This window comes from Cydia splendana, chromosome 12 (assembly GCF_910591565.1).
Source record: "Cydia splendana chromosome 12, ilCydSple1.2, whole genome shotgun sequence".
Classification (NCBI taxonomy): Eukaryota; Metazoa; Arthropoda; class Insecta; order Lepidoptera; family Tortricidae; genus Cydia; species Cydia splendana.
In genome coordinates, this window is record NC_085971.1 from 2,790,305 (window position 1) to 2,815,930 (window position 25,626).

General features: G+C 39.2%; 1 protein-coding gene across 5 annotated transcripts in view; it reads left to right on the plus strand.

The window, feature by feature from the left end:
• The window catches only part of LOC134795287 (tyrosine-protein phosphatase Lar), a 646,064-nt gene that overhangs the window by 229,548 nt on the left and 390,890 nt on the right, over positions 1-25,626 (plus strand). For all 5 annotated transcript variants that reach the window (XM_063767084.1, XM_063767085.1, XM_063767087.1 and 2 more), the window contains exon 4: positions 17,855-17,896. In XM_063767084.1, the coding sequence (XP_063623154.1) occupies positions 17,855-17,896 (42 nt within the window). The remainder of the gene's footprint in view (positions 1-17,854; positions 17,897-25,626) is intronic.

The window sequence follows — 25,626 nt, forward strand, 5'->3', positions numbered from 1 at the left end:
CGATTTTTGACAGCTGCGATATGTTCCTTAACTCTTTCTGCTATGGTGCGCTTAGTTTCTCCGATATAGGAACTACCACAACTGCAATCTATTTTATAAACGCCAGGTGACTGGAACGGAATAACGTCCTTCGGTGACCTTAGGCTCCCTGCTACTTTGGATAAAGGTGTGTACACCGTCTTTATAGAGTACTTCCCAAGTACTGTGCCAACTTTATCCGTTACCCCTTTTACATACGGCAAAAATGCCGGCTGTCTGGAGACGAAAGGCAACGCGGAAACGCCATGTGTGCACAAAAACGTCCGGATACATTGAGAGGTATTCCAACTTTAAAAATAGCATTTGATTTGATATTGATCTCATATGAGAGGGTAGGTAGCCTAGCGGTAAGGGCGTGCGACTTTCAATTCTGATGTCGCGGGTTCATACCCTGGCTCGTACCAGAGATTTTCTGAACTTATGCACGATACATTTGATATTTACCAGTCGCTTTTCGGTTAAGGATAACATCGTGAGAAAACCGGACTAATCACAAGGATAGCCTCGTTTCCCCTCTGGGTCGGGAGGTCAGATGGCAGTCGCTTTCGTAAAATCTAGTGCCTATGCTAATTCTTGGGATTAGTTGCCAAGCGCATGCCACGCTCCCATGAGCCGTGGCAAAAAGACAGGACAACGCCAGGAAGTTGATGATGATACTGATGATTATATACGTCTCAGTAACATTGTTAAGAGGAACATGGTCATTAATAGATGAGATTTTCAAAATTGAAAGTATTCTCTTGAGGTGGGTGAAGTGTGTAGGATATTCATTTTTGTACACACTTCGCCATGTGTGCACAAAAATTCATTATACGCGATATAATCCGGTTACATAGTTTTATGTTATGAGTAACCATCGCGGTAACCAAAGACAATGTTATATGTGTTATGTTAAACTAATTAATACGTAGAAGGATCCATGTTCGGGCCAGAGGCTATGCTTTATAAGTGAGCATATAATTGGCAAACTAAGTTATCTAAGCCCAATGAATCTATTATGGGAGGCGTTCGGATAACGAACCTATTCAACTTACTTCACTTATTTCCTCTTGGTATCGCTGTAATTATTGAGCAGAGTTTGATTGCCGGGATTACAGGCTGCGGGTTTGAATTCGGTTGGGGCATTTTGATCGGGAATACAAGATTAGTGGGTAATGGGTTTGTTTGAATCTGTATGGTACATTTTCTTACGATTTACGAGTATTGGACTTTATTCCTTTAAATATACTTGGATTTTCATTTTAACGAAATGTCGTTAGATATTATTAAACTATTGGTTAACTAGAACCGTTTATTTAGCATTTTATTTAATGACTATATTAAAATACTGCTTCTTCTATTTTATTCCACTTGAAATAAAAGTTCGCACATGTGTTTTATATTTTCTAAAACTACGTGTAGGTAGCGAGTTAGATATTTGTTTAAGCGAAAGTGAGTAAATATGACTTTCAATTGGCATTTCAAATTTGTTGCCAATTCTTTGTAGCTTTATTTTTTTTTTTGATGTTCAAGTCTCAAGTTACTGTAGCTAAAACCTATTTAGTCTTCCACAAATCTCTAGAAGTCTAGACCACCCTGATACTGGCTCTTTATCATTATGAATAGCTTGCCAAGCCATCCGGACGATATTATGCAAAACTGCCCCAGCCGGAGAAGCCGGCTATCCGCGGCCGCATCTGGAAATGGACCCGGCTGCATAAACAATAACATTTACACTGCTCCGGTACTGTGTTTTAATTACTTGATTCGTGGAACAATAGTATCAGCCGCAAGTTCTTGAGCTGCTGGAAATGAATTAAATTATAGCACAGAATTGCATCTTCAAAGTGACGACTGAACGACGTAGACAAAAAATTACTTAGTGGAGGATCTGAGGAATCTAAGTATAAAACTCCCGTGAAGAGTAGAATCCCTTAGTATCGATCAAATGCTCTAGATATGCGCAGGAAAACAGTATGTCTATTTGTGGCACGGTTGTTGTCCGTTATTAAAAGTAGGCAATGGAAATCCGGGAGACCTGTCCAGGTGGGAAATTTCAACCATGTTATTAAAAACGTTTTATTTTTAAACAGGCCACCTTTTTTTTTATAACATGGTCTAAAGTAATTTAGTATGAGCCACGTATATTACAGTCCAACTTAAGTAACATACTAGCGGTATACATATTAGGGAACCGACTCGATTGTACATGTTCATCTTTAAACTCTCGCGTTTTGTACACATATTTAATTACACAAACGGGTCTACCGCGATATAATTTCATTGTTTTTACCTTTAATTCCGACGTTTCAGCTGAGTTGCACCAGCTGTGGTTACGGAAAGACTGACGTCCCAACAAATGTAAACGGAGATATTAATAAAACACCACTAAACTACCCGAGATTAGTTTATAAAAATGTTCGGGGTAGACAAAGAAATTGCAGCTACCCGTTAAAGTTTAATGTTTATTGTCCACGGCACGACACGCAACACTCACAGTATCCGAAATTATATCGCGGTAGACCCGTTTGTGTAATTAAATATGTTCATCTTGCAGAGCCAAAACACTCCCTGTCCCTGTACTAGTTTGAATAAGATGATACCTACGGTCTGTGTTCGTTGGGAATTACAGCTGATCTCTGCAACTTACCGGCTCGTCTTTAGTATAAATAACTGTTAAACTGAGAATAATCAGAAGCGGCTGGAATTTGCATAAGGTGCTGTGGAGTTATTCCATAAATGAGGTAGTTCGAGTGGGGCTTGAGTCCGACCACATTAAGTTTTCATGCCAAGTTCTGCGTCAAGTACTTTGCTCCCAAATATTGTCACCAGGTCAATACAGTAGCGTAGAAGGAACCTTTTTGAAGCTACAGATGACATGACTGGGAAATCAAATAATCATTGGTATATTAGACTGCTTTTTAGGATTCCGTACCCAAAGGGTAAAACGGAACCCTATTACTAAGACTCCACTGTCCGTCTGTATGTCTGTCATCAGGCTGTATCTCATGAACCGTGATAGCTAGACAGATGAAATTTTCACAGATGAGGTATGTCTGTTGCCGCTATAAAAATAAATGCTAAAAAGTACGGAACCCTCGGCGGGCGAGTCCGACTAGCACTTACACAAGCAAGGGCTGACTTGCCAAATTCCTAGAGAAAGGGGTAAAGGTCGCCCACGTACCAACCACCTGGAGGCGCACAGTTGAAAGGCACAGGCTGCATCAGCTGGCTTTGGCTGGACGGGGCTGGATGCCGCGCTGGACCCCAGCCCTTTGCCTCTGATGAGGGACAACAGGATACCATCATCATCATATTAAACTGCTTTTTAGGTACCTATATATTCTGAAAACTACAATTAAGGGCTGTGTCAAAGACTTACAATATCGGCGCGATTCGGGAAATGAATTAGAGATTCACTAGATATGAAATAGTAAAGATATGATGTGAACTCGGAGTAAATATCTATGGAGTAGAGACGCGCACTAATTTCTATCTGAAAAATTCTGTCGTTTTTGGCGCGGGGGACGAGGTAACGCACACAAATAATGTTAACACTAATGCATTTTTAGCATGCGTCGCTACACACGCACACGACAAAATTATCAAACACTAGCATAAACTATATTCACACAAGTACAAGAACAAACACAGACAACCCTGTCCGTGAACGAGATGACGTCAGTTCTAAGTAAACCTAGATAGTGCGAGGGACGCGCCGATAATATTGTCGATAAAATTGACAATGAATTTTAATTTCTGATTTTATCAATTATAATAATAATACAATATCAAGTCTTTGTACCAGCATTTTACTAACTTATGATGATTTAGATGTTATTTCTAATAGTTTGTCAATTTGTTTAGGGCGAATCTTGCAAGCTGATATAGAATGATTTTTTATTATCAGTTCATTAGTTAATATTTTACATGTTGGTTTACTTCTGAAAGCAATGCAATATACTATCGAGCATGCAGATCTGATGACAGAGATGGAACGCGGCCATAGGATGTCATTTAAGGGATATTGAGTAGGGGATAATTAGTATATATATCGGCGGTAGATCGTAAAATCGGGCATATCGAGATATTCCTAGGCATATCATGAATAAAAAAACCGCTCTGACAATGACAGACGTCTCGTAAATTTTATTTGTTATAATTATATTTTTATACGTTTTTATTGTTAAAACTATTGTGTATTTTGCCATCAAATGAACCTTCGACCTGGCTGAATATGTGGAAACATAAAATATCGGAGTATAATACGTGTAACTCAAATTTTATACACACGCCACGGACATGACATTTGTTTGACAAAACGGTCAACACAATATTACGGTAAAACGTATATATAACGTATGAAAACAATGATTACGAGGAGTCAAAGACGTGCAGCGGAGTCGACTAACAACGCACGACCACCACCCCCGCCCGCCCCGTCCAGTTCCTCGTCCACATCGTCGTCAGGCGACGAGTTCGCAACGCCGCCTGACACAGACGGGTTCAGTGACGAGGGCGGGCCGCCGCCGCCGCCGCCACGACCACCTGCGCGACGAGGGCGGCCACCGCTGCCGGCACGCTTGGGGCCTGCGGGACATCCTGCCCCGCCCACGGCTCCCGCTACCGGTGGTATAGTGCGACGCATGCGATGGACTCGAACCATGAACGAGAATGTCATGCGCGCCTATTATGGGGCTACAGAGGGGGGAACACAGCTATCCGCCTATCGTTCAAGAATACTGCCTCTGTTTCAGGCTCTTGAACCCACCATCACCGTGTCAGAGCAGCGATTATCGGATCAGGTGCGCGTCATTCTGCGGCTAAAGCGCTTGGATGACGCGACACTTGATCGGCTTCGCCAGGAGGCTCTCTCTGCTCGCGCGGACTCCACCTCGGTGCGAGATCTACCCGCCACGTCGCCGGATCCGGTGCCCGCACCCGACCTGGCACCGGCGGCGCCACGGGTTGATTTCTGTACCGACGAGGGGGACTTCGCGAGTCAGAATGTGAGTACGACTGCTAATGAGCAACTGAGGAGGACTTTGGAAGAGGCGATTACGCAGTATCGCGCCACAACCAACTCTAGGCCACGATTACCACGTCTGCCTATGAATAGACGCAATCTAGCGCTAATGGGAGCCCTAAACGCTTTACTAGAGCCATATTTACGGACTAGTAAAGATTTAGATGATACGCACTCGATCATGTACTGCGGAGCCATCGCGGCGTGCCGTGTTGCTCGCGTCAAGTTTCCGGACGCTGAACGTGCACCTAGGATCGTCGGAGGTGTCCCTGCATGGCAAGCGCGGATCGAGCGACGTATCAGCTCGTTTAGGACTCTCATCGCAAAGCTGATCTGCTTCAGGGGGGGCAACAATCGCCCCCGAGTAATGCGCTTTGTGAACCAGGCGTTCGCGGGGACGGATATCAGGCCCCGCGACTACATGGCCAATGTCACAGAGCGCATCGACTTTCTAAAGCAGAAAGTCTATGCATGGGCAAACCGTATTCGCCGCTACAGAGAGCGTGTGGATCGATTCCAGCAGAATCGCCTTTTTCAAAGTGACCAAAGGAAGGTTACCGAAAGTGGGAGGACACCAACCTTCGTACGCCCGACACGCGGCCGCCGGATGCTACTGCCATGACTGACTTCTGGCGTAGCATCTGGTCGGTGCCTGTCGGACACACCGAGGGGAGTTGGATGAGTGTTGTCGAGCGTGAGTGCGAGTCCATCGAACCTATGGGGACAGTCACCATCAGCCCCGATGACGTGAGTTGTGCCATCCGCACGGCCCAGAACTGGAAAAGTCCTGGGCCGGATGGATTGCACAACTTCTGGCTAAAGTGGTTCCGATGCTCGCACTCGCGCTTGGCAGCACAATTTCAACAAGCCCTCGAGGTTGGTTCTCTCCCACCTTCCTTAACAACTGGTGTCACCTTCCTGCTCTATAAGTCCGGTAGTACCACGGAAGCGAAGAACTACAGACCCATCACATGCTTGCCTACACTATACAAGCTCCTTACATCCATCTTGAGAGCAAAAATCAACGCGCACATTGTTGCAAACAATATTCTGGCTTCCGCTCAAAATGGATGTAGGGTTGGGTCCCGTGGTACTAAAGAGCTCCTCCTCATAGACATGACCATCTGCCAACAAATCCGGCGGAACAAGGGGGCCCTCTCAGCCGCTTGGATTGACTACAAGAAGGCCTATGATTCGGTGCCTCATTCATGGTTGGGGAGGGTCTTAGAGTTGTATAAAGTTGATGCAGCTTTGAGAGCCTTCCTAAGCACGTGTATGGGGCAGTGGACCACAGTCCTTCGTCAACCAGGAGGCGGGGATGACCGCCTTGGCCCGCAGGATTTTATAAGGATTGAGCGAGGAATCTTTCAGGGCGACAGTCTGAGTCCCCTGTGGTTCTGCCTAGCTCTGAATCCCCTCAGCACCCTGCTGAAGGATTTGGGACTAGGTTGCCGGCTTCAGAGAGAGGGTGAAGTCATTTCTCACCTCCTGTACATGGATGACCTCAAATTATTTGCACCAAATAGCCAAGACTTGTTGGAGCTACTGAAAACCACCGAAGTCTTCAGTAGTGCCATCAACATGGAATTTGGTGTCGATAAATGTGCGGTTATGCATGTACAGCGGGGGAGGGTTGTAAATTCAAGAAATTTACAACTCTCTGAGACATTGTCTTTCAGATCTATCTCTGAATCAGAAACCTATAAATACCTTGGTATGTCACAGTCGTTGGGTATTGAGGACGAGGGTATTAGACGGTCGGTGAAGGAGCGCTTTTTCAGTCGGCTCACAAAAGTCCTTAACAGTCTTTTGTCAGGAGGCAACAAAGTGCGCGCCTTCAACGCCTGGGTAATGCCCCTACTCACATACTCCTTTGGCATACTAAGGTGGACTCAGACCGAGCTGGACGCCCTGGATCGGAGGGTCCGATCACTGCTCACCACACATCGCATGCTACACCCACGCTCGTCAGTTATGAGATTGTACATCCCACGGAAGTGTGGAGGCCGAGGCTTCCTAAATGCCAAGGATCTCCACAACCGCGAGGTGTACAATCTCAGGAATTATTTCCTTAACAACGAGTGTGGGATGCATCGTGATGTGGTGGCAGTAGACAGGAACCTAACGCCGCTCTCCTTGGCAAACGAGAACTGGCGCAAACCTGTGGTACTAAGTACTGCGGATCGCAAGGCGGCATGGGAGAGTAAGGTGCTACACGGGCGGTTCTACAAGGCCCTCACGGGACCCGACGTGGACCTGCTCGCGTCGGTGAACTGGTTACGATTCGGGGACCTCTTCGGAGAAACCGAGGGTTTTGCCTGTGCAATTGCGGACGAAGTGATGATGACGAACAACTATCGGAAATATATCCTGAAGGACGGTACGGTCGACATTTGTCGGGCATGCCGCCGTCCCGGAGAGTCACTCAGGCATATCATTTCTGGTTGTTCTCATCTTGCTAACGGCGAGTACTTGCACAGACATAATCTCGTAGCCAGGATTATTCACCAGCAACTTGCTCTTCTATACGGCCTTGTGGACCGCGAAGTACAGTACTACAAGTACTTACCTGCGCCTGTTCTCGAGAATGGTCGTGCCACGCTCTATTGGGATCGATCTATCATCACTGACAGAACTATTGTAGCCAATAAGCCTGACATCGTGATAATAGATCGATCGCAACGTCGGGCCGTGCTCGTTGACATCACCATCCCCCATGATGAGAATCTCGTGAAAGCCGAGAAGGACAAGTCCAGTAAGTACCTAGACTTGGCTCACGAGATAACCGCTATGTGGGATGTTGATTCGACGATCATTGTCCCGATAGTCGTTTCAGTGAACGGTCTAATAGCGAAGAGTCTCGACCAACATCTTGAGAGACTCTCGCTAGGTGGTTGGATCAAGGGTCAGATGCAGAAGGCGGTGATCTTGGACACGGCGCGGATAGTCCGCCGGTTCCTCTCTCTGCGGCCCTGACCACCGGTAGCTTGGGCCTTGCCCCGCTGCTGGCGGCACCCTAGGTTAGGTTTTTTATAATGTGTTTATATTAATTTTTATTGTTTTGTAAGTGTTTTTATATTTTACTTTTATATTCATATTATAAAATAACCTAACTTAAGATGAGAAATAAATAAAGAGAATACAATATCAAGTCTTTGTACCAGCATTTTACTAACTTATGATGATTTAGATGTTATTTCTAATAGTTTGTCAATTTGTTTAGGGCGAATCTTGCAAGCTGATATAGAATGATTTTTTATTATCAGTTCATTAGTTAATATTTTACAGACTGTATAGATGAATTCCCCAAAATTTTTTTTCTCCGGTATTTTTAGTTCCATTCGCGTTTTTCCCCATTTTCATAATTTTCTTTACGTTATTTCTGCCAACAGATAATTTCGTCACACGCATTTTTTTCTACTCGTTATTTTTGCTACTCGCATCTTTACCAATGCAATTTTTCACCAATCTGTTTTATTCACATGCGTATGTTTTACCCGTAGAATATATCTCCACTGGTTTATTTTTGTCACACGTTTTAATATCTAATCTTTTTTTTTTCACTAGACGCATTTTTACCATGTTTTAGCATGAATACTAAGCGGGCGGGGTTCGAGCAAAAGCTATCGATTGAAACCCCTACCCTACCTATGTATTATCGACCCCTTTGCCTACGTATGTATTATGATTGTTATGATTTTCATTACTAAGTTATATTGGTTATATTAAAAGGTGATACATTATACATTTGATCCCACCAAAAACATTTTCATGTAAAGTATTGCAAAAACGAGACCATTATTAGGCTATGTCAAAAAGTTATCAAATATTATGTAAAAGGTAAGCTTCTAAATGTATATAGGTACCTACGCCCTAAACACTAAAAGCCCTAATCCTACACTTTAATGAACTAACGTGTCCCGTCTCGCTACCGTCACTTTTCTATTACGAGTATACAGTAGCAAGGACGACAAGAGCGGTGGTGGCCGAGTGAAGAGCGGTGGTGGCCGAGTGGATATGACGTCCGACTTTCAATCCGGAGGTCGCGGGTTCAAATCCTGGCTCGTACCAATGAGTTTTTCGGAACTTATGTACGAAATATCATTTGATATTTACCACTAGCTTTTCGGTGAAGGAAAACATCGTGAGGAAACCTGCATACATCTGCGAAGAAATTCAAAGGTGTATGTGAAGTCCCCAATCCGCATTGGGCTAGCGTGGGGACTATAGCCCAAGCCCTCTCGCGCATGAGAGGAGGCCTGTGCCCAGCAGTGGGACGTATATAGGCTGAAATGATGATGAGTAGCAAGGACTGTATAAAGGTAATGTTCCTTGGCAGTAGTAACGAAACGACCGACAAACAGTTAGTTTTATATTTATTATTAAAACGCGGCTAATCATGTATACTTAGGACGAAATAAAACAAAAACTGTACTTTAGCTTTAGGAACTTAAACATGCTATCAGATATAATAATGCAGTTGAAAGCTGGCCTAACTTCTTTCTTATTATAATACAAACATAAAAATTATAATAATATTTTCTAAATGTTAATGTGTGTGTTATAAGTTTTACCATGTTTATCATCACCCATCTATACTTATACCTAGAGTCTGTTCAGACAGAGAAAAGTCGTGGAATGTATTGGGCCCCATACATTCCACGACTCTTCTCTTTCCGTACAGACTAATAGTTCTAGTAGTTCTAACGACCCCGCCTGCTTAGTATTCATGTTAAAACATGGTAAAGATGCGTCTAGCGAAAAAAAAAGATTAGATATTAAAACGTGTGACAAAAATAAACCAGTGGAGATATATTCTACGGGTAAAGCATACGCATGTGAATAAAACAGATTGGTGAAAAATTGCATTGGTAAAGATGCGTGTAGCAAAAATAACGAGTAGAAAAAAATGCGTGTGATGAAATTATCTGTTGGCAGAAATAACGTATAGAAAATTAAGAAAATGGGGAAAAACGCGAATGGAACTAAAAATACCGGAGAAAAAAAATTTTGGGGAATTCATCTATACAGTCATTTTACATGTTGGTTTACTTCTGAAAGCAATGCAATATACTATCGAGCATGCAGATCTGATGACAGAGATGGAACGCGGCCATAGGATGTCATTTAAGGGATATTGAGTAGGGGATAATTAGTATATATATCGGCGGTAGATCGTAAAATCGGGCATATCGAGATATTCCTAGGCATATCATGAAACGCCGCCATTTAATAATCTGCCTTTTGCATTTTTTGCCACGGCTAGTGCTGCATTCTATGTGGCATTTGGAGCAGAATGCGTAGGTACTAGGTAGGTACTAAAATCATACGCTACCCAAACACGTACTATAAGTAGGCTGTCAAGCCATTTCAATGGTCATCATTTGCTAAAATTAGGACATCCTACTTATTCGATATGCCTAAATGTTGAAGTTTGAACGGTATGGCTGGTGGTCACTAGTCAGATCATGACATGCCGGCGTTTCACGATCTGCTTAGGAATATCACACCTTGAAGTTAGCACGATATGGCTGGTGGTCACTAGGCAGATCATCATCTGCCTAGGAATATCACTCATTGAGGTTTGTACGATATGGCTGGTGTTCGCTAGGCATCATGACCATCTGTATATTATTCATTATGTTTATATCGATTTTACCGATATTGGTTTTTATGGTGTCCCATCACTAATATTGGTACGGTGATACCAGAGTAATAAATTAAAAGTGCCTATTTATGGAAAGTGACAGCCGTAAATACCTTAAATTAATAAAATATTTGACATGTTAAATAAAAATATATAGCTGGTCAAGCCAATCTTGTCAGTAAAAAAGGCGCGAAATTCAAATTTTCTATGGGACGATATCCCTTCCCGCCTACATTTTTCAAATTTATCGCCTTTTTCTACTGACAAGATCTGCTTGACCAGCTATATGTAGAAACTAAAGGAAAAATTAATTTAAAAAAAAAGAGTCTATCGGTAATTTTACGTTATTTAGGGGTTGTGCACAAATCACGCGAGATGTTTTCGACTACTTTTTGATCCCCCGTCCCCCTTTTCTTTATTCTTATAGATCTATTTATTTGATTAAATAGATTAGGTTGATATGAAACTAAGGTGTTATATAAAAATAATGTGTTACATAAATTATAATATAATAACAAAAAGCAACGCAAATAGGGCATATTACTGCAATGTTCTGCCGCCAGAGTGTAGCACTAAGCTAGCTAGTAAATTTTCTCTTTTCTCTTTATCGCTCAAATATGCAATAGTGATAGAGAGGTTAGATAACGAAATTTAAATTTTCTTGTTCCGCGGCGGACCCCCAGATTGTGATGGATTGTGGTAGTCGCGCCCCCTACGCAGAGTTTCGCATAATATTTCCTATTAGAAATTCTACTCGTACCTAATTAATATTTAGAAAGACTTCTTTAGAATTACCCCAAAAAAGATCTAATATCATATCACTGGTATCACTGTCAGATTGACAATGTTTTTTAGTTATTTGCAAAGTTAATGCACTATTTGATAATATTTAGATGTATAAGTACTTACATATGATAAGAAACGTGTTCTTTTTGTAGACTAGACGTTTCCGATCTCATTTTGCACGAGAAAACGCTGCAATTCGGCATTTTCGGCTCCTATCATTCCGCTTAGACTGACGTTTGCTGAATGGCGTATGACGTGTGGCAACTAGTTTTATATAACCTCCTTGACCGGCGGCCGCGATCTTTTTGCAGAGGGGAACGCCTGTTAATGGCCGCTCCATAGATATTTACTCCGAGGATGTGAAGGTACGTCTAACGGGTAAAGGTACCTTTTGGCGGTTAGCGCTTACGCTATTATTAACGCCGCTCCAATATTATTGCGGCGCTATGCGACGTAGGTAAGCGCCAGCCGCCATAAGGTACCTTTTGCCGTGTAACGTGACATATCTTTACTATGTCGTATCTAGTGAATCTCTAATTCATTTCCCGAATTGCACCGTATATGTGTGCAATAAATTTACAGATATTGTTTGCATTTTATTTTCGGTTCAAATCTGGTCAGGTTATCAAAAAAATATCATGAGGCTCGGTCTGTTTTCGTTTCAAATACCGATCAACCCTTGTTTGAATAAAATACTCACATTTTTTATTTAACATTATGCAGAATCCAGAATTAGATTGGGATTACATCCCGAAAATACAGCGAGTAACTTCTGGTATTTAAAAAGCTAGGCAAATTTTCATAAATATTAAACGATATGGCAGAATAGTTTCATGCAAGCGAAAATTGAGCGTCGATTTCGGTTGCATTATACTTGGCACTAGTTATTCAAGATGGCGGAACACTGGCACAAAATCATGAGTGCTGTTATTGTTAATTTTGAAAGCAGAATGTTTAGTCACAGAATAACTAATAGTACTACCGTACAGAAAATTCACTCCTTCACAAAAGTCAGTTTAGGTATAAAATTATACCTATACTCGCCGCCTGCAACAAAATTGCAACTTATAACCGCGCACGAACCGTGAATTTTCTTTGCGCGAGCGCCACGTGACACGACTATCGTGCGAGCCGAGTGGCCTGCACTGCCATACGCCTGCCCTGCCCGGGAGGTGCGCCGGCCAAATGTACCTAAACTGCGTAGTGACACCCCCCTGGTTTAGTCCTTGCGTCTATAACACTTGATATATGGTAGGTACCGTTGGGATTTACTACACCAGCATTAGGTACTTCATTATCATTTACGAAGCCATACTGTTCTCAATTATATATAGAAAAAACATAAAAACTATTGCCTGCGCCAATTCTTAAGACTACATTGCCAATTGGAGCCCGATCTCCGAAAGTATGCTACAAGACTCGTCCTTATTGTGTCCTCTGCTTTAGGACTCTAATCAAATAACCATTGGTATATTAAATTGAGGTAAATTCTTCAAATTTAGACTCAAAAGACTCGAATTCCTACACTTATGCTACCTACACTTATGAGAGAACTCTAAGATGAGGTAAATTAATATTTTTCACCACACCAGCTCGGAAAGGCTTACTTTGCAGTTCAAAAACGGATATGCACTTTGCTATCAGTAATTCACATGTGAGGCAAAGTAATCAAATGCAAATTTTGAGTTGTTTTCTTATGTTTGCTGGTAGAATTGTATGTTGAATGATAAATATTTAATAACATTCAATTGAATTTGATTTTGTTTGATATTTTACATTTAATATTTGCTTCGGGTTGGTGTGGTGAAAAATTTTGTCTTTCACTCGGAGGCAAACCCTCGCAACGCTCTAGATTCCATTTTTCGAACCACTCGCTACGCTCGTGGTTCAATTTTGAAATCTTTCGCTTGCTCGGGTATCAATATTAGCACGAGCGGTTAAACAACAACTGTGCCCCCTTATAAAACAAATAACTATTACTCCATAATTCCGGAAAAGTGTAAGCACGTCATAAAAAGTGTAATAATAGGAATAAGCTAGGCGTTTCTGAATATCCGCCGCCGCCATTACAACGCATTATGTATTAATGCCTCCACTGCCACCCTAAACGGTTGCAGACAGACACTATTGGAACAGTAAACCGTTTGCAGACAGTATGCTAATCTATACACCATAAAATACGTAATACTACATTAATATTTTGGCCTTAGGGCAAAGTTATCATTGGCGAAAAAACAAACGCTTTATAAAATAAAATAAATGAAATGAGGAAATTAACAATTCTGTTTAGACTTGCAAAAAATATCACTACTTGCTGGCAACAAGTTATTTCAGTTGATAAAATGTAGGTAATATACGAAATGAAATCCCCTTCTACGGAACAGCTCATGGATTGTTCCCTGAATGAACTATGAAGTATCGATTGCAAGGAGTAAAGAATAGTTTAATGAATTTTAAAGAATCATACTGTTCCTAAAATGTTTTTAACAGCAGTTTCAGATCTTGAGTGTTCCATCTATTAAATATATTAGCGGGCTAGCAATCGATTTGCGTGGAAATTGCAATGCTCTTCAGGGCAAGAATTAGTGACACTTCGAGTCCGCGTAGCATATCGCACGCGACAAAGATTGTGAGATATACATAGATAAGATAAAAATATGTACAAGAATACAATACAGTCATAATGATCTAAATAAAAAATAGCATTCACGAAAAGGTTGGTGCAGGGCGATGAGTTCACAGCCATTTTAGGGGTAGGTAGGTACACTAGGCTGCGCAGAGATGTAGCTTTGCATTTTCTATCGCATGTATAAACTCCGTGTAGTGCTGCGATGAATCCTTCGGATTAATCCTTGCCGCTTTTTCCGCCATCGCTCTACGCGACAACATTTCCATCTTCACCACTTAGATGGTTGGCAGTCCACAACTGTGTGTGTGACCAGAAACTTCCTGCCTCCCACAGCTAAACTGGAATGAATGAATGAAAATCTTTATTTTCAGGCAACTATTGGCCCATAGATAATGAATGATGGGATTCAGCCGCGGTATTTTCGGACCGCTTCGCTCGGTCAAATATACTGTTTCAAATATGTGCACTGTATTATGTGAGGTTATATAGTGCGATTGGTTGACATTGTCATGTCCCTCAGGATTCTCTTCAGCCAAGCTGGCAAACATGCTTAATACAATGCACTGATCACTTTACTCTGTAGATGGAGCATGTAGGTATATTCGAGCTAACTACCTATATACACTACTTGCTTCTGCCTGCGACTTCGTGTCCGTGAAATGATGATGATGATTGATAAAAACTATTCTAGGTCCTTCTCCGGGTCGGAAACTATCTCCGTACGTAAATTTCATCTAAATTGCTTTAGCGATTTAAACGTGACGAGAGGTAACAAAGCGGTCATTCTCTTAGCATGGTGTCATTGCTAGAACATATCCAACATGTCTATACAAGGTGACTCAAGTCTCTGCACAAATATGAGATGTAAATGTTTATTTTGGTGATTTCTGCCAAATACAAAAAACTACAAATTGCGGTAGCTCCCTCTTAAATTCGCAACGGATTCGCTTCTATGATGTAGCTTGGCAAAATCGGAAACAAGGTGAAGCGAAGATGTTGAATAAGTTTCCTATTCAAATATTCTAGAAGCGAGTAACAAACTACTGAAACTTAGTAAACGTGACAATCACAGGCTAGAACAGAAATAGGTCTGGCAGTGGTTTATTCCTTCACCGTCAATATACTTTTGCCGGCAGGGTCAGAGCAATGTTGCGAGATGGTCACAAAAGGCACATTTTTTGTGACGGCCCACGTTTGTGACATGTGCGTGAGTTACGAGTATGCTTTGGTCGCTCTTGGCCGGTTTTTTAATGCAAGGACATAGATCTGACTTATCGCATATAACATGTGATTTTTCATTAAACGAAACGTAACATACTCAAGAGCCTTGGTAAAACTGGTTCAGAATTGATGATCTGACAAGGTGCGCTAAAAAGAAATCGTAGCATATTCCTTATAAATCTTTATTTACAAAACAGTTTCGTTATACAGGGTGGAAAGGCACGACGATCCTTTCCGGAAATGGGAGATAGTTTAGCCTAAGCTCTATATTTTCTCCATAGAAACTATGTTAATATGGGCAACCGTTTCTAAATTATGACCTTTTAAACATCCACGCAAAAAACTACTTTGTTCTAACCCTAACAGGTGACAGGGTCAATGAACTTACTTGTAAACAATCAGTATTCGACAGGAAATTATGCTAATTTGTTGCCATCTAACCATTTTTAGGTCTGCTTACAGCACGGTAAGAATCATTGCAGGATTTTCGCTTTCTTAGTGGTTCCACTTGTTCAATACTTGAATGAAATAGTTATGTTATTCCTTAATATTAATAATACTAACCACAACATTGTTTACAACGACAGTTCAAATGGTGACATTGACAACCACTCAAAAGTACGCAATCGTCTTATAAATATCTCTGGTTTCCTTGACTGATAAAAAGGTTTTAGTTTCTTAACACGTTTCACAAAATTATTTTCGAATAATTGGAAACTATCTAAAATAATTAAAAATAACAAGTAGGTTGTGTTAGTTGCACCAAATGAACTTGCAAAAATGAAATACTAAGAATAAATCAAGAATAAATACTTCTTCAATACCAAACTAACAAACCTTCTTGCGTGGTAGGAAATAGACAAGACGTCTGATGTTTGAAATTAAATTTTCATTGAACTATACTTATTGAATGTCATATTCTTCAAATAAAAATGTTAGATGCTCGTGGCTATTTAAATTTGTGGGGCTGTGTAAAAGATATGGTGTACCAAACCAAACGGAATGTGAAACTGCGGACGAAATGAGACAAAGGCTAATTGGTGCTTTCTGCGGAGGATAAATGACGAAGAGCATACACTATATCGCATGTGCATCGACATACTCGGGTACGGGCTGCGGCGGCGTTGTAATACACGGAGGTACATTTGAACACCGTATGTGAAAAGAAGATAGTATTAAATATTGGAAAAAAGTAATTATCTAAGAAAGTAATAAAATTGTTTGTAATATTTTTGCATGCATTTGATTTATTTGACATTTATGCGTCATTCATACATCATTGCGATACTGTCAACGATCGGAAAAAAGTGTAAAGTCCCGAGCTTTCCCGACGGAGATCCTTAATCTAGCCGTCATGTGCACATGCTATAGGGTTATCACCACAGTTAAAAAGTAGTATTTTTGCAATTTTTATTTTTTACTCAATTAACGATTCTTACCATTACCAATAGTCTCTGTATCACTTAAACGACCTAATACTTCCGGGAAGGATCGTCGTGCCTTTCCACCCTGTATAGATACCGACATACAAAGCATATCCTAGAACGTTAAAGATACGTTCTTTTCACCTCAAATATACTCGTATGTTCTTCGAAATGTTATACATAGAACTCCACCAAGAAAGAATTTCTTTAAATATAACCCCAACTTTTAAGAGCAAAATTAAGTTAAAAATATTTAACGGTTTCGACACTGGCGTAATCGCGGATGTCTACTATAATTATATCTCAGACATTCAGGCCTATTCAACTTACATTTCGACATCAAAATAATGTCATTTCTTCGCCCGTGGTGCGTCTCGTTCGTGCCAAGACATGTATAGCCATGGATATCAAAATGTAGGTAGGTACGTTCAAATTTCATGAGATTAATGCAAACGGAAACGGAAGTACCGTATGTATTAAAAACGCCGGCCATGCTGGCAAAACGCTCCGTCACAGGAGATAATTCAAGGGACGTAGGAACCCTTCTCGTAATATTAGCGATATTGATGATTTGCACTTACGCGGGCCAGTTGGCTGATAGCGAGTATTAAAATCGCAAATGACTTGCTGGTTTTAGTTTTAATATTAGGTTTTTAGTATTTCTCGGTTCTAGATATTTATCTTGTGCTATTAAACGCAGCTGTTAACTTTCGTTAACAGCGCCATCTATCTGACCCTTTTTATACTTTATCGAACCCTAGATAGCCAATCGATAATTAATATTTTACGCATCCAAAAAGGGTACGTAGTTCCAGAGACAGTCCATAGGTGGCGCTGTAATGAATGGATAGCGAATTTGTGATTTACTCATTTCACTTTTCCAATAGACTCCCTCAAGATCCTCTCTTCTTTATCAACAAGCAACGAATCTATATATAAATTTACAATGTAATAACTATTCGTAATTTTCATTGTTTATATCTCAATGAACTCATTTAGATGTAATTCCTGTAGGACATACCTACAGTGTAGGTGTATGAAAAGTCTCTGAATATTATATATTAAGTAAACAATATTTATGATGTTTTTCTGTTTGTTTGCAGATCTTGGAACCCTGTCCCAGCAAGGGCTCCAACACCACACCCGTAAGTACAAAACCTTTCTCAAATTATTGCATTTGAAAATTATAAATAATTTGAAATTATTGAATCCGATTTTCAGCTATACACATCACAAACTTTAAAACTATGCGGCAACCGTTTTTGCGTAAAATTGATTAACATGAAAAATAAAATTAAAACGATTAACAATATCGTCTATTGTCAATCTTCATTGTAATTAATAAAAGTAATGAACAAAAATCATAACCGTGAAGGAATGTATTTTAATCAAGGAACTAGAATAGTTAACTATAGACGTCTTCCGTCACTGATTGTAGTACACTAATTTAATGTTAAAATATAATATCGATAATTCGTACCTATAGTAAAGTAAAATGCTATATCGGCCCCGACAACTATAAACATAGATGGTCACTATAAACTAGACATAAGGGCCCACGAACCCGCCTCCAAAAAGCCGCTCCTAAGATCCTAACATCAACGGCTGTTTGCATCTGTATAACGCGTCATTAATACTTACTTACTTACTACTTACTTCTCTGGCGCAGCGACCCAAAGTGTGTCTTGGCCTCCAACACGACAGCTCGCCACTGATCCCGGTCCTGTGCCGTTTCTCGCCAGTTTTCAACCCGGAGCTCGCGCAGATCAGCGTCAAACACATCCGCCCATCGATACCTAGGTCGGCCGACCGGGCGGCGTCCTATCGGTTTTCCCTCAAACACGCCCGATCACCTCCCATTTGCTCAAGATGGCCGATGGCCTCAATTATAATTTTATTTTACATATTCAGATGTAGGTACAATTTACAAGACAAATAACAAAGATTAATGAAAGAAAAGCCCAGAAACAACGGCAAATTACACCTTACCGTGTTTGACATCGTCAAGAGAAGCCCGCTTTTTTGTAGTATTTTAATGCATTTCAAAGTAATGCAGGTAATTTATTGGTTCCAAGTAAGCTGCCCTGAGCGGCACGGAACGTTTAATTTGGTCAAATGCCTTTCCAACATGCTCTACTTTTTAAACTTGATAGACTTAACTTTAGCATTGTAGAAGAAATAGAGTTAAGCGAGTAAAATGTTATACAGAAAAGTATAGAAAAACATTGTTATGCTTTTAAATGAAACAGACCACAAATAATTTATCATCATTTAGGAACTCTTTATCGGGAACTGTGCTTCTTGGTTTATTTCGGCAAGTATTGTAATTTCTTTATGATTCTCAAGAACTTAGCCGCCGCCTTACAATCGAAGCTACGCACGAGGGGTTAAACAATAACTTTGCCCCTTTGTAAAACAAATAACTATTATCATTCTGTACATCTGAAATTCATTAGAAAGGTGACAGATTTATCGAGTTGCATCCAACCAGTACGACTACACAAGCGGCCGTCCGTCAGTTGTGACAGACCAATCTCGGCGGAACTACGAAATGTTCTTTCAAAAGCCCCACATATCAATCTCCTACTAGACGGAGCTCTTAATATGATTGGCGATCAGCCAGAGCATTGTTCGAATAAAAAAAAAATAAAAAAAACATTTATTCAGATGAAATAAACCCTATTTTACAGTTTTTTTTTAATTGGGCCGTCAAATTGATATTTACTGAACGTGAATTTAAATGATTTCTATAAGAATCCTGTGGCTTGCACAAATCCACTCGTTATTTTGAATGTATATTTATTTTTTCATTCTTTTTATCGACTTTAACGACATGCCGATGTTTCGATATTTTTACAAAAAAGTTGTAGTTTTGCGATGTATGTATACGGTTTTGCTTCCAAGGTTTAATATGGTAGCAGTATAGAAATAAAAATTACTTTAAAACCAGAAGTAGCCTTTGAACACGGGGACAACACAACAACTTAACTTAACAACTTTTAGCATTATTAAGGTATATTATGACGGTTAAACAACAACTTTGCCTCCTTCTAAAACATATAATTATTTGTTTCAAGAATGTGCATAATTGAAAATCATTAACTCTATTCACTAGTAAGTTCATAAATATAGTAATTCAAAAGATATAATTACAAAATTAATATTTTAATTGCGATTCCCAATTAAAATAAGCACTATCGTTAATAGTTCAGTTAATTATATCCATTTCAAACACAGGCTGTGCCTTATCCTATTATTTAATTTCACATCCCAATATTTCACATCATTTGCACTTGTAAAATATTTAATAATTAATTAATTACATTTAGTTAGACACGTTGAAGGTGAAGGGTTAGTCAGATTTTACAACTCTCTTTTTGATTTGATATTGATGTCGGCGGCCGATCGTTAAATCCGGCCGATCGTAAAGTTCCTGTGTAATGTTTTGACGGTAGTCACATTAAACCACATCAATAGTTAGATAGTTCATTAAGTTGCCGTAGATGCTGGAATGGCAAATTGACCAGAATAAGGAGCCGCACGTAGCGGGGCTCCGTCGACCCAGGGAACGAGACAATGATTTATCGTTTTACGATATGCCTAGGAATTTCATGATCTGCCGGATATTACGATCGGCCGCTGACATTGATACGGATCTCTATGCATTATCCTTACACCAACAAATAAAAGAGCGCAATTTATATGCACTGCGAGTTGTAGCATCATCACCTGGCTCCTGGAGTAGACGCCAGTTTTCGCGGTCCTCGGCCAAGTAGGTATAATATGTATTTTAATGCCTTTCATTACGTAACAGTAACATAAACTACAATTAATCAAACAAAGGTCGACAATTAAAAGGAATGTGATAAGTAACAATTCGTGGTAATCGTTAAATTTGCCAGTCGCCGTGACGGAGTGGTTTCGACCGCTACGGATATTATTTTTAACGAATCACTTATTTACTCACTTTTAAATAATGATCCGTTATTTATGAATAACGGATCATTATTTCTGTGATCTGATATGAACTTTGTGTTTTTAAATTGTAATGGTTTTAAAATTATATTGTACCATCAGACCATCACGCTCCGCCATTGCTACGCCATTTATGGTTCTAGCTAAATTGGTTGTTCCATACTTTCGCTATGGAATGTCTAATTAGGCTAGACCCGTAAATGGCGTATATAGTTACGCAACGTACAGTCGTACGGTTAACAGATCTAGATTGGATATTATAACTATCTTTTGTAACAAATTGAATTTTAAATTAAATTGCGGGACTTAATCTTGTTTAAAAATAAATGTAGTAATTACCTACTTTACTGGCCAGTTCGAACGTACACTGACATTAGAATTATATTTCAATCATGTTATTTAGTTATCGTACATTTCGCTTGTACTTGTCCGTACATGTATTGCCGCGGATTAGACGCACGATAACTAAATAACATGATTCAATGTTTCAAATATTCTGATGTCAGTGTATATGTCGCAGTCAAAAGTGTGAACTGGTCAAAAGAACTTTTAACCAACAAAAACAGGCAAAACTGCTTTTGACTGAGCATGTTGGTCAAAAGTAGTTTTACCTGAAAATCATACCTATTTCTGGCAGCAGTTTCGTTTTTAGGGCGTAGCAAAAAAAAAAATAACCCTAACCTACCTATCTCTGGGAACAGTTTCGTTTTTAGGGCGTAGCAAAAAAAAATAACCCTAACCTACCTATTTCTGCGAGTACTTTTGACTGATAGTAACAGTCACAATTACTATTAATATTAACTAATGATTTTCAGGTAAAACTACTTTTGACCAACATGCTCAGTCAAAAGCAGTTTTGCCTGTTTTTGTCGGTTAAAAGTTCTTTTGACCAGTTCACACTTTTGACTGCGACATATACAACATTCAAGTCAAGGGGAAGTGAAGTTAATCCTAACATGACTTCTCCTAGTACCAGTCATTGGTAGGTACAGTTTTTTTACCTGACAGCGAACACAGCAGGCGTGTCATGATGATACGGCACTTTTGGACAAATTGTTTACGATACCTGATATTCCATAATCTCATACCCTTACTCGAGTCCTCGTTATCCTAATATGTACATTGCAAAATGTGTGTAGGCGTAGAAGAGGCCTATGTACATTGCAAAATATGTAGGTGTAGATCTGATGAAAATGTAAGCATTTATAATACTAACTTGACTTGTCAGATTACCAGCTATCTGTGCTTTTTTTTACCTGACAGCGAACGCAGCACTCACGGTGACGGGGCACTGTCGGATAAATTGTTTACGATACCTGATATTGGCTAAGACCCTCGATGGAGTCTTCGTTATCCTAATATGTACGTTGTAAGATAGGCAGGTGGGAGTCAGGCATTATATTAACAACTTCATGAAGAATAGAAACAATTAATGCTGAAGACGCTAGTTCGATTCCAGTTTCGGGCACTACACTAGAGGCCTTCCTCATTTTTCTTTCGTATCTGACATCTATTTCAGTTTACATAAATATTAATCGAATTTAATTGATCTTAAAATGGGGGCATATATTTAGTCAATATTTTTAAGGTTTGCAAAAATAGGGTTCATCTCAAGATTCGACACTTTACAAAATAATGAAGATATTTGGAGCGGTATAAATTAAAATTGTATGGATAGTTGTTTTGAAAAAAGTAAAAAAAAGATTTGATTATGGTTATAATAACAACCTAAAATAACAGGAGTTTAAAAAAAAGTCAACGGTATGTATATTCGGTGCGATCAGCTCGAAAGACTTGTAAAATCTATCAAACTATAAAATCGTTTCAGATAAATTTTCTCAGAACTATTAAATCGAAATTATTTAATTTAATGTAATCAAATACCGACTCCAACTATCTTAACTAGTCTTAATTGAGTCTTATGATTGTAGCTTCAAGTCGCTAGTTGCTCTTTTGTTTTTAAGTGGCTTTGTGTCTGTAGTGACTTTCCATGTCGGCGAAGTTGGGCTTCGGTTGAATCGTCAATTAAGAGATGGACCGCGGATCCAAGGAAGTGTGGAGGACGATTTGAGGAACGATATATCGATATTATCGGTGCCTTAAGTGTAGAAGCGATTTGTACTTTTCTAGGAATTTATTACGAAATTAAATTTCGGTGGTTGAGTATAGTATAGGTGGAGAGTTATAAAAGCGAGAAAAAGTGTATTATGTAATAGGTACATAGAGATTCAAGATTATACCTCTAATTACACGACTGCCCAAAAAAATAGTATATTGTTTTCAGCGTTCATGTTTGTTTTTATATTTCAATTATTGAATATTAACATGTCCTTCCCATCCCTTTTTTTGTGTCACCCTGTAGAAGAAAACCTATAACGTTCAGACTTTCGCATCTTAGAAAAACTTTTTCCCAGCTTGTTGCCAGGGCACGTAATATTGGTATACATATCAAACCTATATTTCATATTTAGGTATCATTAGTATATTAATTGCACATTATAAGTTGTGATCTAGTTTAATATCAAACAAGAAGCATATAATTTTACTGTCAACAAATATTACCACATCAAACACAGATAGAGTAATTGTGAAATGAGTTTCTATAATTAGATTAAATTTTGATAATACTTATTCGCAGTGTAGTATATTAGTTGACTTTTAATGGTTATTATATTTTATTCACATGGTTGCATTTTGATGAGATTTCATTTTGAAATAATGAAATGTTGTTTTGCAAGTTAAATTTTAATTAAAGTCCTTCAACTAAATATTTATTTTCCATGTGAGATATAGGACAAACCTATATGAAAATTGCTCCACGGACAAGAGCTCAACTCTTAAATTATATGATAATGACGATATTTAACTTAAGAGCCTTATCACACTGGCGATTTGCGGAAGAGTTGAAAGCGAGGCGAGCTCACAATGATTTCGCCGCGAGCGCGCAACGATCTCGTCTTGAGCGTTTTCAACTCTCCCGCAACTAGCGTATCATATTTAATAAAGTTTATGCACGCAGATCTTTAAATAAAGTTATATACGTAGGTAACCCTAGTTTATCTCTTGCGAGCTTATTTATAGCCGCGCCCATTTTATTTTACCTACTTTCGATTTCCCAAATTATAATATCGTTACTCCAATTAAGTCCTAAAGTATAAAACTGCAAACCGTCCGCTAGGAAGTGGCGAGATGAGCATGCTAACCAATCGCAGCTCTAATGGCTCCAAGTTTGATCAAATTAAAGTTATTCATCGCCTGCCACCTTCTTTACCAATTGAAGAGCGAATCATATCTTGTAGAATCACTTGTGACTTGATACCTTTTGGCATTGAGTTAAGGACGAGAGATTCTAGCGTTGGAATGGAGTGCTCTATTACTTTTCGAGTTTAAGGAACTGAATTTTGTGAATCAAGTCAGTTTGCAGTGGAAGCTTTCTAATCACTCTTATTTGGTGATAGAATCTGGACATCATTGATACAGCACTTATCAGATTTATACAACATGCAGCTATGTTCAATCGTAGTATATGTTTACTACCGGAAAAACCTTGTAGTTTGGTGCGGCCTGGAAAAGGATTAAAGCACTGATGACCGGGTACCACATGATATATTCTTAAACTATAATACTACACAACAATAATAAGCAATTTACCATGTTACGGTCTTTTATGTAATTTTTTAATTTAGTATGTTTTTAAGGTATATTGTCTTTGTTTTTAATAATTTTAGGATAGTTTTTGCTCATAGTTATTTATTTTTCTTGCTGTGCATACTTATTTTGGATGGCATTCCTATATAAAGCCTACCACTTTTGTTGTAATCATGTATTGAATGTTTTATCAATGATACCTACATTTTTACAGATGCACTACTGAATCTGGTTCTTTTTAGCTTGTTGGTGTCATATACACTTGAAAATTTTGTCTAGAATTATCATTTAGGTATATAGATAAAATTCTTTCAACTGAGCTTGTTCACTTACCTGTACTAACAATGGCATTGTTCTATTACAATCCTATTATCTGCTTTTGTTCTCGTAGGGGCCAACCAATTTACTTACAAAATAAGTTAGAAGTACATTGCATGTATATTGAATTCTAAACCTTATTTCTTGTTGAATGGGGTTAAAATGGTCTAAAAAGATAATATCAATCAATCTTTTGGAAAGTCACATGCACCTTAGCCACGACAGGTGTCGATGGTTGTTAAATGCAAAAAAATTGGGTTAGCCATTATTTAGTTAGTGCATTTTGTAGTCTATTGTTTAAAGAAATAGAGTCGTTAATCTATACTAACATTTCAAGGCGGTTATAATCTGCTTTTACTACGAGGGGATTATCCTAATTTGTGGTTTACCACTCAATGGTATTGTATTCCTGAGACTCTTTGAGTAAACTAGCTCAGATCGCTTGATTCACACTATACATAGTTTGATATCTTGTCGAAAGTCGCGCAATTTCAGGCACGACTTGGAGTCGCGCCAGTAGCGGTAAGATGTGTTACACACACAAATAATAGTGTGTTATTAAAGTGCAAAAGACATTTATTATTTTCTTTTGATAACTGTGTTGTATTACTTTGGAACAGGTAATGACTTGCGTTGTTTGTTTGCGTATTTACTAAACATGATTGCGCCAAACGTGCTAATATCCCTTTGTAATTTTCCTCAACATTCGGATATCATTTACCAGAACGTTTCAAACGGCATAATGCCGCCGACACGCTCCAAAACGTATATAAATCTAAAATTAAATTTATCAATGTTTGCGCATTAATGTTATCGGCTCTCTCCAAATAAATTAGAACCATTTCCCGTATACCATTACCTGTCAAAAGAGGGGCGGATTTTATACAGTACCGTAAATATTTGCTCTTAGATAATACTCTTCAGGGCCCGTAGG